Consider the following 14,202-nt stretch of genomic DNA (forward strand, 5'->3'; position numbering starts at 1 on the left):
AACCTCTTATGAGATCGTCAAAGTAAAATGTTTTCATTTGCTGAAAGCCAGAGACCTATTTATTATATTTAGACAACTGCATTTTGAGTAAATATGGATGGAAGATAAAGATGGACATCTGGTGTTTTATTCACCATGGAAAGGGCAGCTCATTTTGTTTTGCTGTGTCAAAACAAGAGTCATCTATCAGTATGGAAGTAAAGAGCTTCCTTGGTATTTTTGTGGTTGTTTATAGTTCAGGTCGTGGGTCCCTGACCAAAGTTATTTGAGCACTTATTTTAGAGCTGCTTATCAGTGGCTACAATTATAGGCAACTTTACTTGCACGCAGACACTTCCCTCTGCAACCCCTAACCTGCAGTGGGTGTCTGATGTCAAGACCAGCCCATTGTTAAGGAATACAGACTGTTTTGTTTGAAGACCCGAAGACCGGAGAAAGAATTTTTGTGTGAAGAGACTTCAAAGTCATCTGCTAAAGTCACTCTACCAAAATATAAAGTGGAGAAGTAGATTATTAAATAATTCACTTTTATATTTTTTTCTTCAATATTTATAGGTGAGGCATATAACAAAGCCTGTAGTTAAGTTTGAATAAATTTTCCAATCTTAATATCTTTAGCAATCTTTCATTTTTCAATCTAAAAACTGACATGTTATTCTGATGCCTGAAGTGACTTGCTCTCTTACAAAAATGAATAAAAGCAGCGTGGAGGAAAAAACTTTTATCTAGTGTATGTATTTTGTATAACAGCCCCACTTTGGATGATTCTGTCTCAATGAAGATAGAACAGAATTTTAAATTAATCTAGGTCTTGGTAAAGTGTATCTTCCAGTGGCTCAATAGCCATTTCATATGACTAAATTAAAACAAAATACTTAATAAATGTATTTCAAGCAAATAATCTGCTGTAATTCAATAAGTGCTTTCTACACATAATTTGTAAATTTAATACATACTGTTTTTAGAATCTCGACCATCCATGTCATTATTGCATATACCTGTGATAAAATGTAATAAGCCCTCATGTTTAATTGCTACCAAGCAGTGGAAATGACCTTCTGTACTTCTGGCAGAGGTGCGCAGGAAGGAGAAAAAGCATCAATGCATGTAAAGGCGTCTCCTGGAATGCTTCATATTGTGGGCTATCTCCTGTTTTGCAGATCACAAAACCATTTAAATTTTGAGTTCACATGTGCCGGTTTGGGGTTTTTTTGAAGGAATTTGTTTGTTTCCTTTTTTTAAGAATAACTGAAGTAATGGCATTAAAAAAAACCAAAAAGCCTCTCTATTTCCTTATATTAAATTAAATTGCAAAAGGGCTGTTCAGCAATTTCATTCCATTACACTGACCAGTGTTCATATATGTCAGCAATGGATTTTACATCCCCAGAAACTTGGTTTGTATTTCAAACCTCCACCCTTGACTCAGCTGCACATGAGGCTTTGCTCAGCCCAGCTTTCATGGAGCTTGCTGGAGCGTTAGGGGGTAAACAGCACGAAAAGACGAGGAGGGAGGCAGAGGCAGAGCTGACAAGGGCTTGGTTACTTAGGCAGTAACCAGAGCATAATGTATGCTCTTTCTTGTTTACTTTGTTTGTTCTTCTGGGTTTTCCTTTTTGCTTTAAACAAGTGAATATTAGGTCTATCTGATCACTGCTCAGTCTAGCTGCATAATGTGCTGATTTGTTTTGGCAATGCAGGCAGAGTGCTATGCTGTCAAAAGAATGGTAACGCAGGGATGTGCAGTATTCAAATTGGGAAGTTATAAAGAAATGTTAAAATTAACATTGCATCTCTTTAAATACTGTGGAAGGCAAATGGCTAGCAAAGAGATATGAATACAAGCTGAGCAATTAGAAAAGTGGGGTGCATCCCCCTGTAAAAAGGTGTTCATAATAAATATACCCTGGAGAAAGGGATAATCAAGCTTGTGAAAGATTATTCCTTTCATTCCTTAGGTGTTGTGCACACTGTATTTTCAATTAGTTGATGTTTCAGATAAATTGATATGATTAGTTCTGTTAATAAAATTACTAAAATAACAATTCCATAATCATATAATTTTTAGTGTATATGTGTATGTTCCTATGTCTCCTTTATCTGCTTAGGAATTAAAATTGTTCATCATGGATGTGGAAAATGCAGAATAATTTTCTTCCTCTGCTGGAGAGGATTTGAACCTGTACATTTACTTTGCGTAGCCCTTCTGGTATGGGCACGTCCAATAACAATATCACCTCTCAGAATTGTTCTGCTTACGTGGAGCACAGAACTGAGAACGCCTCTCCTGTCTCGTGGTTGGCTTCCTTGGGAACAAGGTTTTGTTCCTGCTCTAGTTTATATTTGTTTAGGGAAAGAGAACATGTCAGCAGCATACCTTGCTTCAGGAGGCACTGTATGGCTTGGGGAAAGTCAGTTCCCTGAGGTGTGGGAGATCCTGGGCTCAGCTGCCTACACATGGATGAGGAAAGTCCAATGGATGTTCACAGGTGTTGATGAAAGCTTGAGGTATTCAGTTGTTTTTTGAAAGGAGGATGCTTGTGACATGATCCTAATTACTTACCGTATTGCTCTGCCATGAACCTGATCTTTCTCTTTCCTTTGCTTGTCTAAAAATTGTCTGAAATATATTTGAATCTTTTTCATCGAAGTATAAGTAAAAATTAATAAAATGATAATTTTGATTTGAACACTGGTTCATCAATATCTGATGTTATTTTCAGAACAAACAAGTTATTGATTTATTTTTTAAAATATAAATTAGATTTATTATCATTTGAAGCAGAGTATTTACCACAGTGGGATATTCTTGGATTATAATAAAAGAACTGATTCTTAAGTGTACCTTCATTGATTTTAAAGGGTTGAAATATCAGTACTTATTTTTATATTCAAGGAAACATAGGCTATGTAGCCAAAAGTTGGCTATAAATAGTTGTAAAGGGAATAATAATTAAACCTGATATATATATATATATATATATATATATATATATATATATATGCAATCTTGATTACCTGGTTTTGCATTAGAATCTTGCACATCTGTGTAGATACATAGAATGACTGTAAATATTCAGTCATGTATATTCGTTTTCATTTATGATGTGGGAGTGCATCAGCTTGTTTCATATCTATCTATAGTTCTTTCACACTTTTTCACATCTCTAATTTTTCCCTTCATGAAATTTGAAGACTGGCTCTTTTTTTACTTTGGTTTGAAAATAGACCCCATTCTTGCCTTCAGTGCATTTTGTGAAGAAATGATACACCAAGCCCTACTTTGAAGCTGCTCTTCCGAATGTACTGTATCATTTTACAGCTACACACAAAGCCAGTTTCACCTCTGATTATCAGAATAAAATTGTTAGGAGTAGTATATATGTCAAATCCAAGTTGATGATCCTGCCCTTGGTTTTGGGTTTTCTTGTCAGAGGTATTAATCGCAAAAAAACTAATTGTCCCACCTCATTTGGTGGTCATGGCCAGTCTCCTCACCAAACCCCATGCCTGAGATCTATCTATAGCTACTGAATGACATTTTCCCCATCATCTTTTTCTGAAGCAGAGAAAACAGAATTTTCCCTATCAGCAGAAACTTAAAGATTATACTGATAATGGAGAGATTGAATTGGTTAGAAAAATCTATTAAAGGAAAATAGTAGATGATACTGACTGGCTTTCTAATTTTTGGAAGGGCGTTGGGAAGCTACCTTCCTTTTCACTTGATTCTTTGTTGAGAAAAATTACAGAAGGCTTCTTCCAATCTAAGCCTCTGAATTTTTAGTATGGAGGCATCCTAAATGTCATGTTTCTAAATGGCACTCTTAAAATTACTGTCACTACAAAATTCTTAATTAATGCAAGTGTTCCAACATGAGATACAAGATTATTTTGCAGCTGAAATATTTTTAGATCTGTCTCCTTCAAACTTTTTTTTCATGCCTTTAAAGTGGTCATTTCTAATTTGAGAATATGAATGCGTATTTTACAGTGATCTACTACAGAAATTTGCTGACACTTAGATAACCTATATGTGGCACTTTTCAGTTGGTTTAAGGGCTGATAATATCAAACTGATACAAATCAGTTACAGCCCCTACACAAAATGTTGCCTGATGCACGCAGTTAGTGCAACCTTACTTCTCCTTACTGTACCTTTATTTTTCAGAAATCTGAGACTGAACTCATTAATGCATGTAAAATACTACATACATACATACATTATATATTATATATTTGTGTAGGTTAGTTAGTTTTGTAGTCCCCTTCCATGGTCTGTACTGTGATTTTCTTTTCTAGTATTTGAAGCACTTGAGCTTTAAACCTAACCAAACTATGAAACCAAGGACTTTTGAAAGTAGTAAATTGCTGTTCATTGGCTTCACTGGGCTCTGATCAGGTCCCCTGAGAGATGCATTTATCTAATCATCTGCCTTGTGCATAGAATCACAACTGAGCAACAAATTGCAAATTGCCACTGCTAAGTGGGTTTAAACAGATAAAAATCATGATATCTTTTTGAAATTGTGGAAGTTTGTAATTTTAGATACATTCTATGATTATATAAACAAGAAGACAGTATTGCTGAATTTTGTTATTATCTCTTTGACGTAGGAAATTGTATCAATATTAAAAAAAAAAAAAAAGCCAGCAAGGGACATACATTGGATCTTTTAAGTATATATGGCTAACCTCGAAGTAATGGACTCCAGTATTATTCTGAAACCAAATTAAGATTTCTGGTGGTCTGAAAATTTCATTATTAGGTTATTTTTTAAATTGCTTTTAGTCTCCATCAGAATGAAACCATTAAGCTGGAAGATTCCCAAGTCCAGCACTGCTCTTATTTCAATCATGGAAACACAGTTTTCAGAACATCAGCCTCTGCCTTGTCCCAGACTGACCAGTCTCAGACAGGTAGAGAAAGCCTTTCTGCTGCTCCAGCAGGTTACCTCACTAAGTCAATGAATGTTCATTAAGCTTGATATGCTTTAAATTAAAAAAGAGTAGCAAAAGTTGATGAAATTTTCACCTGAGAAAGTATCGCTTAATCATATTTCTGCCCTTCAGCATCACCCCTTGGTGTGGAGGATACACTGTTAGAATTCTACTGTAGTGTGCACTTTGCAATCAAAAGAGGTGAGCCATGAAAGAGACTCTTATTTCAGCCTTGCAGTGTTTCCTTGGTTGTGTTTACTGAATATAAGCTTAAAGCTGTCAAGGTGGAAATAGAGTAGCATAAAAAACCTAGATCGACAATTTCAGGAGAATAGTTTATCCTTTAAAAGCAAAACAAAATACCAGCCCATAAGTTTTTTCTTCTTAAAGCTTTGCAAAATGAGGTACATTTAGATGAGAAAAGTTTTATCCATACACAAGGATGACACAACTGTAGAAGTGACCTGATTGCTCGTGCAAAACAGGCCAACATAACATAGTGGCACTCCACTAGTAATTTTAATGCCTTTGTATTAATAATGGTCACAGAGACAGATTACAGTGAATTCTAAGTTTGGGAATTTTAAAATAAAAAAGGAATTGCTGCTCAGCCAAAATCACCAAAGCAATCCACTGTGGATTTGTAACATTTAAACAGAGTTTGCTCTATAGAGGATGTTGAATGCAGTATTTCTTGCTAAAATAGAATGAATTTAATATTTAATTTGTATGCCTTTTTTCCAGAAGTAGCTTGTTTTCCTCTAGGTGTGTGTATGTGTAAGGGAGAAACAGATGGGCAGAATGAAAATGGATAGCTGGGCAGAAGGGGATATCCTCATTTTAAGGCTGTAAAAAAAAAAAGTGATGATTTTTCAGGAAGTTTCCAGGCAGAGACACCTGTGCAATCATTAAAGGAATTGGGTCCTCTGAAGAAAACACTCCCTTCTTCATTCTCCTGCCCTTTTCAATGCATCCTAGTAATTATCTGTGTTTTGCAGATGTTTTCAGGCATGTCTAGCTTTGTTCCCTTTTACTAGAAGAGTAGTAAGAGTTGCGCAACCAGAGAAAGATAGCATGTCCTATGAGAATCAAATTCTGACATGGATAATACCAAGTTCAGTGTTTGTTACCATACAGTACAATAAAATTCAAAATTACTGTTATTTCTACCAAGATTATTTTGTTTTGTATAGGACATTGATTCCTCTGTTAGGTGAACCAGTGATCCATGAAAGCAAAGGAAATAAAGCTGTGTTTGAAGGTGAGACTGAAAACAAAAAGTGAAAAGGAAAGTCAGTGTTCATTTCACTGAGCACCTGCTAGTCAATCACAATATTTAGCTGAAGAATAAGCAAGTTTTGTAGGAAAGCTTGTGAAGTTTTTTTAGAGTTCTTGATTTCTCTGAATGTGTAGAGTGAAATCATGATGTATCTGAGGTCCGAAAACCTAATCTATGATGCATCCGGCTTTGCTTCAAAAGTATTTTACAAGCAATCTGAGTTAGTATCTTTTTTGATGGCCTTCCAGTTTATAATGTGGATGAGTATTTTTGACTGAATTTCCTGAAGTTTTACTGATACAATTTTCTTCTCTTTAATAAAGATCAGAATTTTACAATCTTTCTTGAAACTCAGAAAATGTAAATTTAAGCAAAGCCGTGACTACTGTGCAGCCTTCAGTCACAGCACTCAGTGCCTGAGAGATGCCGCTAGCTCTGCTGTGCAGTTTGTGAGACCACTGACAACTTCTGCTGGTTCAGTTTGGGTGTCCCGTAAGGATAATCATATCTCAAATTGTGCTAATTCAAGGAAATTGAGACTCTGCTGTTGATGGACAGAAAAAGGAAATAATAAAGCAAGCAAATCTGAATTTGTATGTACAGCAAATAATGCACTGAATTAACTCAGAGATGAAAGCTCTTTCCTTAAGACTCAGTTTTCTCTGAGTTGGGGATGTAAAGTGGAAAATAAAATGCCTGTTAGAATTCATAGTGTCTTACGTTAGTAAGTTTAATACAAACAGTGATTAATTGATACTAAGTAATTCTTTATCGATGCTTGGGTAGGCACTCATTTTGAACAGGCTGTTCTTCATATCCAGGACAGCCTGTGGCAGTGAATAAAACACCAACGCTTCAGCACCAAATTCCAGAGCTGAAAAAACATTGTTATTACTGTAAGTTTTGAAAATATACTACATAAATTATGAGTGAAAATATCACTGAAAGAGGCCTATGAATCCATTTAGTTTTGATGATTCCAAACTAGTAATTAGTATTTTTTTTAATACTTCTGTATAAAATAATTTTTTAAAACTGTGAATAAGTGTGCCTTAAGATTGGGGTTTACAGACTTCTTTTTTTTTTTTTTTTTTTTTTTTTGCCTAGAGGTAATATACCTGTGAGCCATTTAGAAGCACTTAAAAAGCTTCAGGAGTAGTTCAGTGCAGTGCAGCGATGACCTCTGCACCCTCTGTTAATGGCATCTAGTAGTAGCTTCACTGAATTAGCTTCAGCTGAGAAATAAGCTCTATAGCTGTTTGCTGTGGGGCTAAGGTCAGGCCTTGCTTCTCATTTTGAGCTTTGGAAGATCTCATTACCCCCAGACTCCTTCTTATTTTCCTCATTCTCGAAAATTTTAGGTCATAAAAACCTTGCTCTTCATCAACATTTTATGATACCTTATATAAATGTGGAACTCTTGAGATTGTGAATTGTAGATTCATAACCATCCTCACTGGGGTAGGGGAAGTATGAAAAATATATAAATAATGCTAAAAGTAGTTTGAAACAAAGGACTATCTTGTGTGTCAGTGGCAGCTCCTTATATTGTCTTGTGAGTCTTTACAGCTTCCTTCTTGTCATGTGAATAGCAGGATGTTCTGAACTGTAGGCGAGGAACGTATTGTATTACTTTCTCTGCACAGCTCAAAGAAGGGCAATACAGGGAGTTGCGTCTAGTTTTTCTCACCTGAAATAAAATATAATGTGGCCAACAGAATGGCATTTGGAAACATTTTCCTAAAAGAAAATGTCCAAGTCATTTCTAAATGAAAAATAATAAGGGTTTTTCTTACTAACTAATCAGCTTATATTATATTGTGGGCTAAAATCAAAAACCAAAAGTCCTTAGCATTCAATATTATTGTAGCCCTGATGCTACCACTTTTGCTGACATTCAACATCAGGAACACCAGTGTGTTTTGCATAATCACAGTTTGTGATGATCCTTTAAACCGCAGATTACCGTAGGTTAAAAACACCTGGTTCTGTATTATCTCTGATGTTGGCTGGGTGGCTGGTTGTTGTGTGGCTTTGGTTGGCCTTTGTTGCATAACTGGTCCCTGTGCTAGAGCAATGTAAAGGTCAATCTGAAATTAGCAATGCTTTGCTTTGGAGTGAGACAAAGATACAAGGTCACTATTTCCAATTTGTTTTCCACTGGTTTTCAGGATTCCTTGAAGATGTTTATTCTCCCAGAGGACTTTTGTGAAGTACTTTGGCTGATAGCGTTTTAAAAGTGTTTGTGGTAATTTTACTTATAGATCACAGTGGCAGTGATGCATGAATTTAGTGGTTCCTTGTGTATGGTAATTCTAGATTACTGACAAGGAATCTAGCACAGTGAGAAGTATTACATGAATTAAAAAAGACAAGAGAAATTGGGAAATTTTTGCCAGATATGGGGAATACTATCACATGCTGAAGAAAAATACATACAGCCTGAATAAAACTGAACATTTTTAGCAGTTACTGTTCACATTTATTGCAAGACTGAAAATGTGTAAGACACAAATCACATTGTGGTACACAGGGAATTATTTTTAAAGTCTATTTCATGCAGTTTCTGAGTACCAGTTAGATGTACGTTGCCAACTACTCTCTTCTCTCAAATGGTAGTTAAATCTAATCTCTCCAGGTTTCTCTTGGAATAAATAATTTTAAAACTGGGAATTCTCATGCCAATATCAATCCTATGCTACTTTTCCTTTAGCATGTTTTGCAGTTACAGATAATAATGCTATTCTCTGATCAGCACTCTGTAAACATAGAAATATTTGTTTCCAAGGTAAACGTTGAAAAAGGGAATTCATAAAGCTAGATCTTTGGGATTGTTCAGCCTGGAGAAGGAAAGGCTTCGGTGTGACCCAACTGTGTCCTTTTAGTACCTGAAGGGAGCCTACAAGAAAGATGGATAGACTATTTTCAAGGGCATGTAGTGACAGGACAAAGTGGAATGGCTTCAAACTGAAAGAGGTTTAGATTAGATATTGCAGAAAGATTTTTATTGTGAAGGTGGTGAGGCACTTGCATTGTTTTCCTAGAGACGCTGTGGATGCCCCATCCCTGTAAATGTTTAAGGCCAGGCTCGATGGAGCTCTGAGCAGCCCGTTCTAGTGGAAGGTGTCCCTGCGTGTGGCACAAGGGTTGGAAGTGGATGATATTTAACATCCCTTTCAGCCCAAACCATTCTACGATTTTATGATCATTTGATAATACAAGAAACAATCTCTGAATCTAATACAATCAATATTCTCTGAGCAAGTCTAGCACGAGCTAGGCTCTGAAATGTTTGGTGGCCAGTTAAACTGTTATTTTTGCTGGTTGCCATGAAACTTTACCAAGATGAGGATGTTTGTTTCATGTCAGGAAGCTGGTGTTGGTATGGTGGAAGTGGCCTGGAAGTCAGCGTTGAAGTAACGCACTGGTGGTGTGCCTGTGACATGTCCCCTGCACCAGGCCCCACTGTGACAGAGGGGTGGGGCAGAGAGATAGTTGTGGAGCCATTGCTGCCTCTAGTCTTCTAGAAAGCCCAATGAGTCGGTGGGCAACTGTTGTTGATTGGTTTCTGTACCTCTCCAAATCAGTTTTAGTTGACCAGATTATATTCTTGTACAGAGTAAGAGGTTATGCATTGGGTTCAGCCTTTCTTGAGTTTAGTTTCAGTTCTTTTACTGAATAAGAATAGTTTTCTTTGACTATTTAATATTTAGGATTTATCATAATTTGCTTAAAATCTGTTATGTGCTACTGTCCCCCAGAAATCTTCCATCAGGATAGATATTCTGTGTAATGGGTGCATTTACTCAGCATTTCCATCACGGATATTAAAGTTATGAGTGTGACTCTCTACCATATTGTATCAAGCATGGTTAGCATTCTGACAATGTTACAGAGGAGCCTTTAGATCCTTCCAGGCAAAATGGTGAAATGCAGTACCCCTTTCTATTAGTATGCGAATTGCAACTATTTTTTCTAAAATTTCTTGGCTAGTTCTGAAAGAAGATAGACTATGAGATTGTAAAAATGCATGAAAGTTCAGTTAAGATTGTAAAAGTGGATGGAGGTTTTTATGTTATCTAATTATTGTTTCTATTTTTTTCTTCAGTGCTTTTTTCCTCTTCTTGTAATTTTATTCCATCACTGTAATGGTATCAGTACATTTGCAAAGAGATACTGACATTTCATATATTATCTGTCAGATATTTGGCTTTCCACTTCGACAGAAATCTTAGGAAAACTGTTGCATTGCTAAAGCACTTCTGATTGGCACAAGACATTGGTTTTATCTATATGAAACCACAAAGAGGTTTTGACAGAAGTCTGGATAAGTCTGCTCAGGGCCACACATGCACACCTTTCAGTGTGTGATATACCATGGAGTGATAAGCCATAGTACTGCCTTTATTCTAGATGCATATTTTTAAGAAGAAAGGCACATAATGAAGTGTTAATTAATTTGTCTGTAATGACCATCAATATGCTGAGTGAGTTAAAACAATGAGAATTTTCTTAGTAATAACAAAATCTGGTGGTGAAGTGGGTGGCATGATAGAGACCATTTTGTAATGTTTTACCACATTATATCAACCATTCTGTTTCTTCCTTTTTTCCTAGGTTTTACTGGGATTTAATCATGCTCATAATGATGGTTGGAAACCTTGTCATCATACCAGTCGGAATCACATTCTTCACAGAACAAACAACAACACCATGGATTATTTTCAATGTGGCATCAGACACTGTTTTTCTATTGGACTTGATAATGAATTTTAGAACTGGGACTGTAAATGAAGACAGCTCAGAAATAATACTGGACCCAAAAATCATTAAGATGAATTACTTAAAAAGCTGGTTTGTGGTTGACTTCATCTCATCAATACCAGTGGATTATATCTTTCTCATTGTAGAAAAAGGAATGGATTCAGAGGTTTACAAGACAGCAAGAGCACTTCGTATTGTGAGATTTACAAAAATCCTCAGCCTGTTACGTTTATTGCGCCTTTCAAGACTGATTAGATACATACACCAGTGGGAAGAGGTAAGATTTATATGGTTATAACATCTTTCACTAAGATCTTATTCCTACACAACAGTAGCCAATCTCTGTGAAGAGCTACACAAGAACAAGAATGTAATACATCTTTTACTCACTAGCTGGTGTAATTACAAATGCGTGCTAGTGGCAAGGCCTGTTTGGAAAAAAGCAGCACAGGGTAACCATCTTCTCTCTGCTAATGACAGAGACCAAAAATGTTTGGCATCATCAATACAATTTGCATGAATGGACTCCTAGTGATGTTACCAAATGTCCAAAATATCAGAGTAAGGCTCTAGAAAGGAATGCTAGAAATTTTAACAACCACCTAAACCTGAATTGGAGTTTGATGACTCGCACTTAAATTTATTAATAATCTTGTAGTCATGGAGAACTTAAAAAAAACCTTGTTCATATTTTTCTGTTTTAGGAGAAATTGAAGCCATTTACCATTGAGTAGATTTCCTGGCATGGTTATTATTTGAATGCTGTATGTAGGCTGAATATAATAAATACTGCCCTTCTTTATGAAAAATGGGCAGTTCAAATTTTGAGTCATTGCCTTCTAAACTGTCAACTCCACTGTTTCCAGACATGATGTTATGCTGCCTGTCAATTTGTTATAGTGACCTTTCCAGGAAATTATGGCATTCTCCAATTTGGCATACTCATGGCTAGGAAATGTTCAATGCATTAGCACATGCCACTATGATTCAGTCATTTTGTTTCTTGCCTGTCCTCATTTCTGTAGTTCTAAATATCATCATGTGTTTTAAACAGAAGTGCTAAAGCCATGGGAAAAATAACTGCTGTTTTCTAAACCTTTCTTGCAGTAAGCATAAAGAGAATTCTTTTGTAGAGCATGATCATGGAAGCAGTATTAAAATTGATTTGCATAAATTTATTTACCTGTTTGATAAAGATTTATTTAATTAAATGAATATTGAAGGATGATTTGGTTTGGAATGATGGAAGGATCATTTTTGGTTCTTTTTCTGCTGGTTATCTCCAGTATAATATGCACTTTCTGGTTTAAGAGAAAACTAAAAGCAGAGCCATCTCACAAGTAAAATTAGATTATAATTTTAAATGGCATGATGCTAGATGATGCTAAGTATCAAAAGTCTGAAAAATTTATAGTAGTTTCTCAAAAAGATCCTGAAATTATTTTTTATTACTCTGTTTGGTAAATCTGCTTCTTTTTGCCTCTTTGTAAAGCACTGAAAGATGTTTTTGCACAGAAATAGAGCACTGTCGATTTGCTCAATTTAACCAAGGCAAGTGATTAGGCATATTTTTCAATTCTACCATAAAGCTGTGCTTTTGTCTCCTCTGTGCTTCACAGAGAGACAACCTTCTGAAATGCATTCAATGACATTATTTTCTGGTAGCTTGAGTTATTAGCTTGCCACTGTAAAGGCCTACCAGGCAGAGAAATGAATTCCCTTTTTCCTCCCCTTCTGTCTGTTGTCAAACAGTAATCAGGTATCCTAAATAAAAATAGTTGAACTGGCCGCTAAGTGGGACTAAAAGTGACCAGAGTATGTGGTCCAAATCAGCAATAGTTGCTGTTTGGTCCGTTTCTCTTTAGCTAATGTCTGCTTGACTGGAACTTCACCTTTAATTCCACTAGTAAAATTTGTGAAATATGTTCTCAGGAAAGTAAAAGAGGATCTAAAGGTAGGGGTTTTTTTGTTTGTTTGGGGTTATTTTGAGACTGTAATAAAGCAGCAAAAAGTTCCTTGTCTGATTTTGAAAAAAATTCTCACGTGCAAGAGCAGAGAGAAATACATAGTCCAAAATCAGGCTCTGATAAATCCCAAATGAAATGTGTGAAAGAATAAAAAGGTAGGTTGGTTTGTTTTGTTAAGTTTTTTACAGAGATCAGAAATAAAGAAGGTAATAGATTTTCATATATGGCTCCATGGAAAATGTGTGTTATATAGCTTAATGTTTTAAAACAAACAAACAGACAAAAAAACTGATTTGAGATGACATTTGCTGAATTATTGGGAAACAATAACTGGATTATCCCACAGGGGTAGTCAGTGAGACTGCTGCTGATATTAATGTCCTCTGTATGTGTGTGTTTCCACATGGACAACAAAGAGCAACTGTTGACTAACTTTTATGGCACAGAACTGGAGCCTGTTTGTGTATGAGCTGACATGTTGGTTTCAAATGTGGTGCAGATAAATCTAAAGTATATGTATTTGGATCCAGAATAATGAGCATTATGTCAAAAATATCAAGAGGACAGCCAGCAAACTCATTTTTCATGATGTGCCAAGAGAATACTTCATGGATTACTGGTGGATGAACAAACCAAGTTGTATGATAAGGCAGTTATCCCTGTGTTTCTACATCCTCAAAGAAAATAGCAGGCTGACATTGTCTGAGCTTTTCCTTTTTCGATAGCACATATCTGGAATTCAGGTGGTTGATATCCTGAACTTTAAGATGAGTAGGCAAAAATTTAAAAGATTCCTTTATGACACTGGTGAAACATGGTTCCTTTTCATTATTTATTTCCACACCATTTAAGTCGATTAAATTAGGATCAAGCTGCCAACAGCCACCTAAAGTAATATTGAGGTAAATAATGTATGCATTTCAGGAGCTTTCTCTTCATTAAGCGTTATGGAACAGCTATAGCCTGTGGTGGGATATATATGAAAACTGATTGATAGATTCATATCAGTCTGATGTTAATTACTTATCCAAATGAATGGCTCAGTGGAAATGGGAAGAAACACTTCAAGACAGGGACAGGAGATGTGTGGGCAGGAAATCATTTACTGAATTTGCAAATTCACACTTCCCTGAAACTTCTTTTTAGCTATTATTTCTAATATTCCAGTCCTTTAAACTCAGATATTGACAATACATCGTGTATTTACTGAAACTAAATTATATGCAAGGGAAAATTGATATTTTAATTGGT

At 35.8% G+C, this 14,202-nt stretch overlaps 1 protein-coding gene across 1 annotated transcript in view; it reads left to right on the forward strand.

Moving 5' to 3' along the window:
- Window positions 1-14,202, forward strand: part of HCN1 (hyperpolarization activated cyclic nucleotide gated potassium channel 1) — a gene marked incomplete at both ends in the record, with an annotated part of 201,203 nt that overhangs the window by 11,848 nt on the left and 175,153 nt on the right. Inside the window, one exon of the mRNA XM_082302246.1 lies at window positions 10,838-11,261. Coding sequence (XP_082158372.1) covers window positions 10,838-11,261 — 424 coding nt within the window. The remainder of the gene's footprint in view (window positions 1-10,837; window positions 11,262-14,202) is intronic.

Source organism: Coloeus monedula (assembly GCF_965178545.1).
Source record: "Coloeus monedula genome assembly, chromosome: Z".
NCBI classification, from domain to species: Eukaryota; Metazoa; Chordata; class Aves; order Passeriformes; family Corvidae; genus Coloeus; species Coloeus monedula.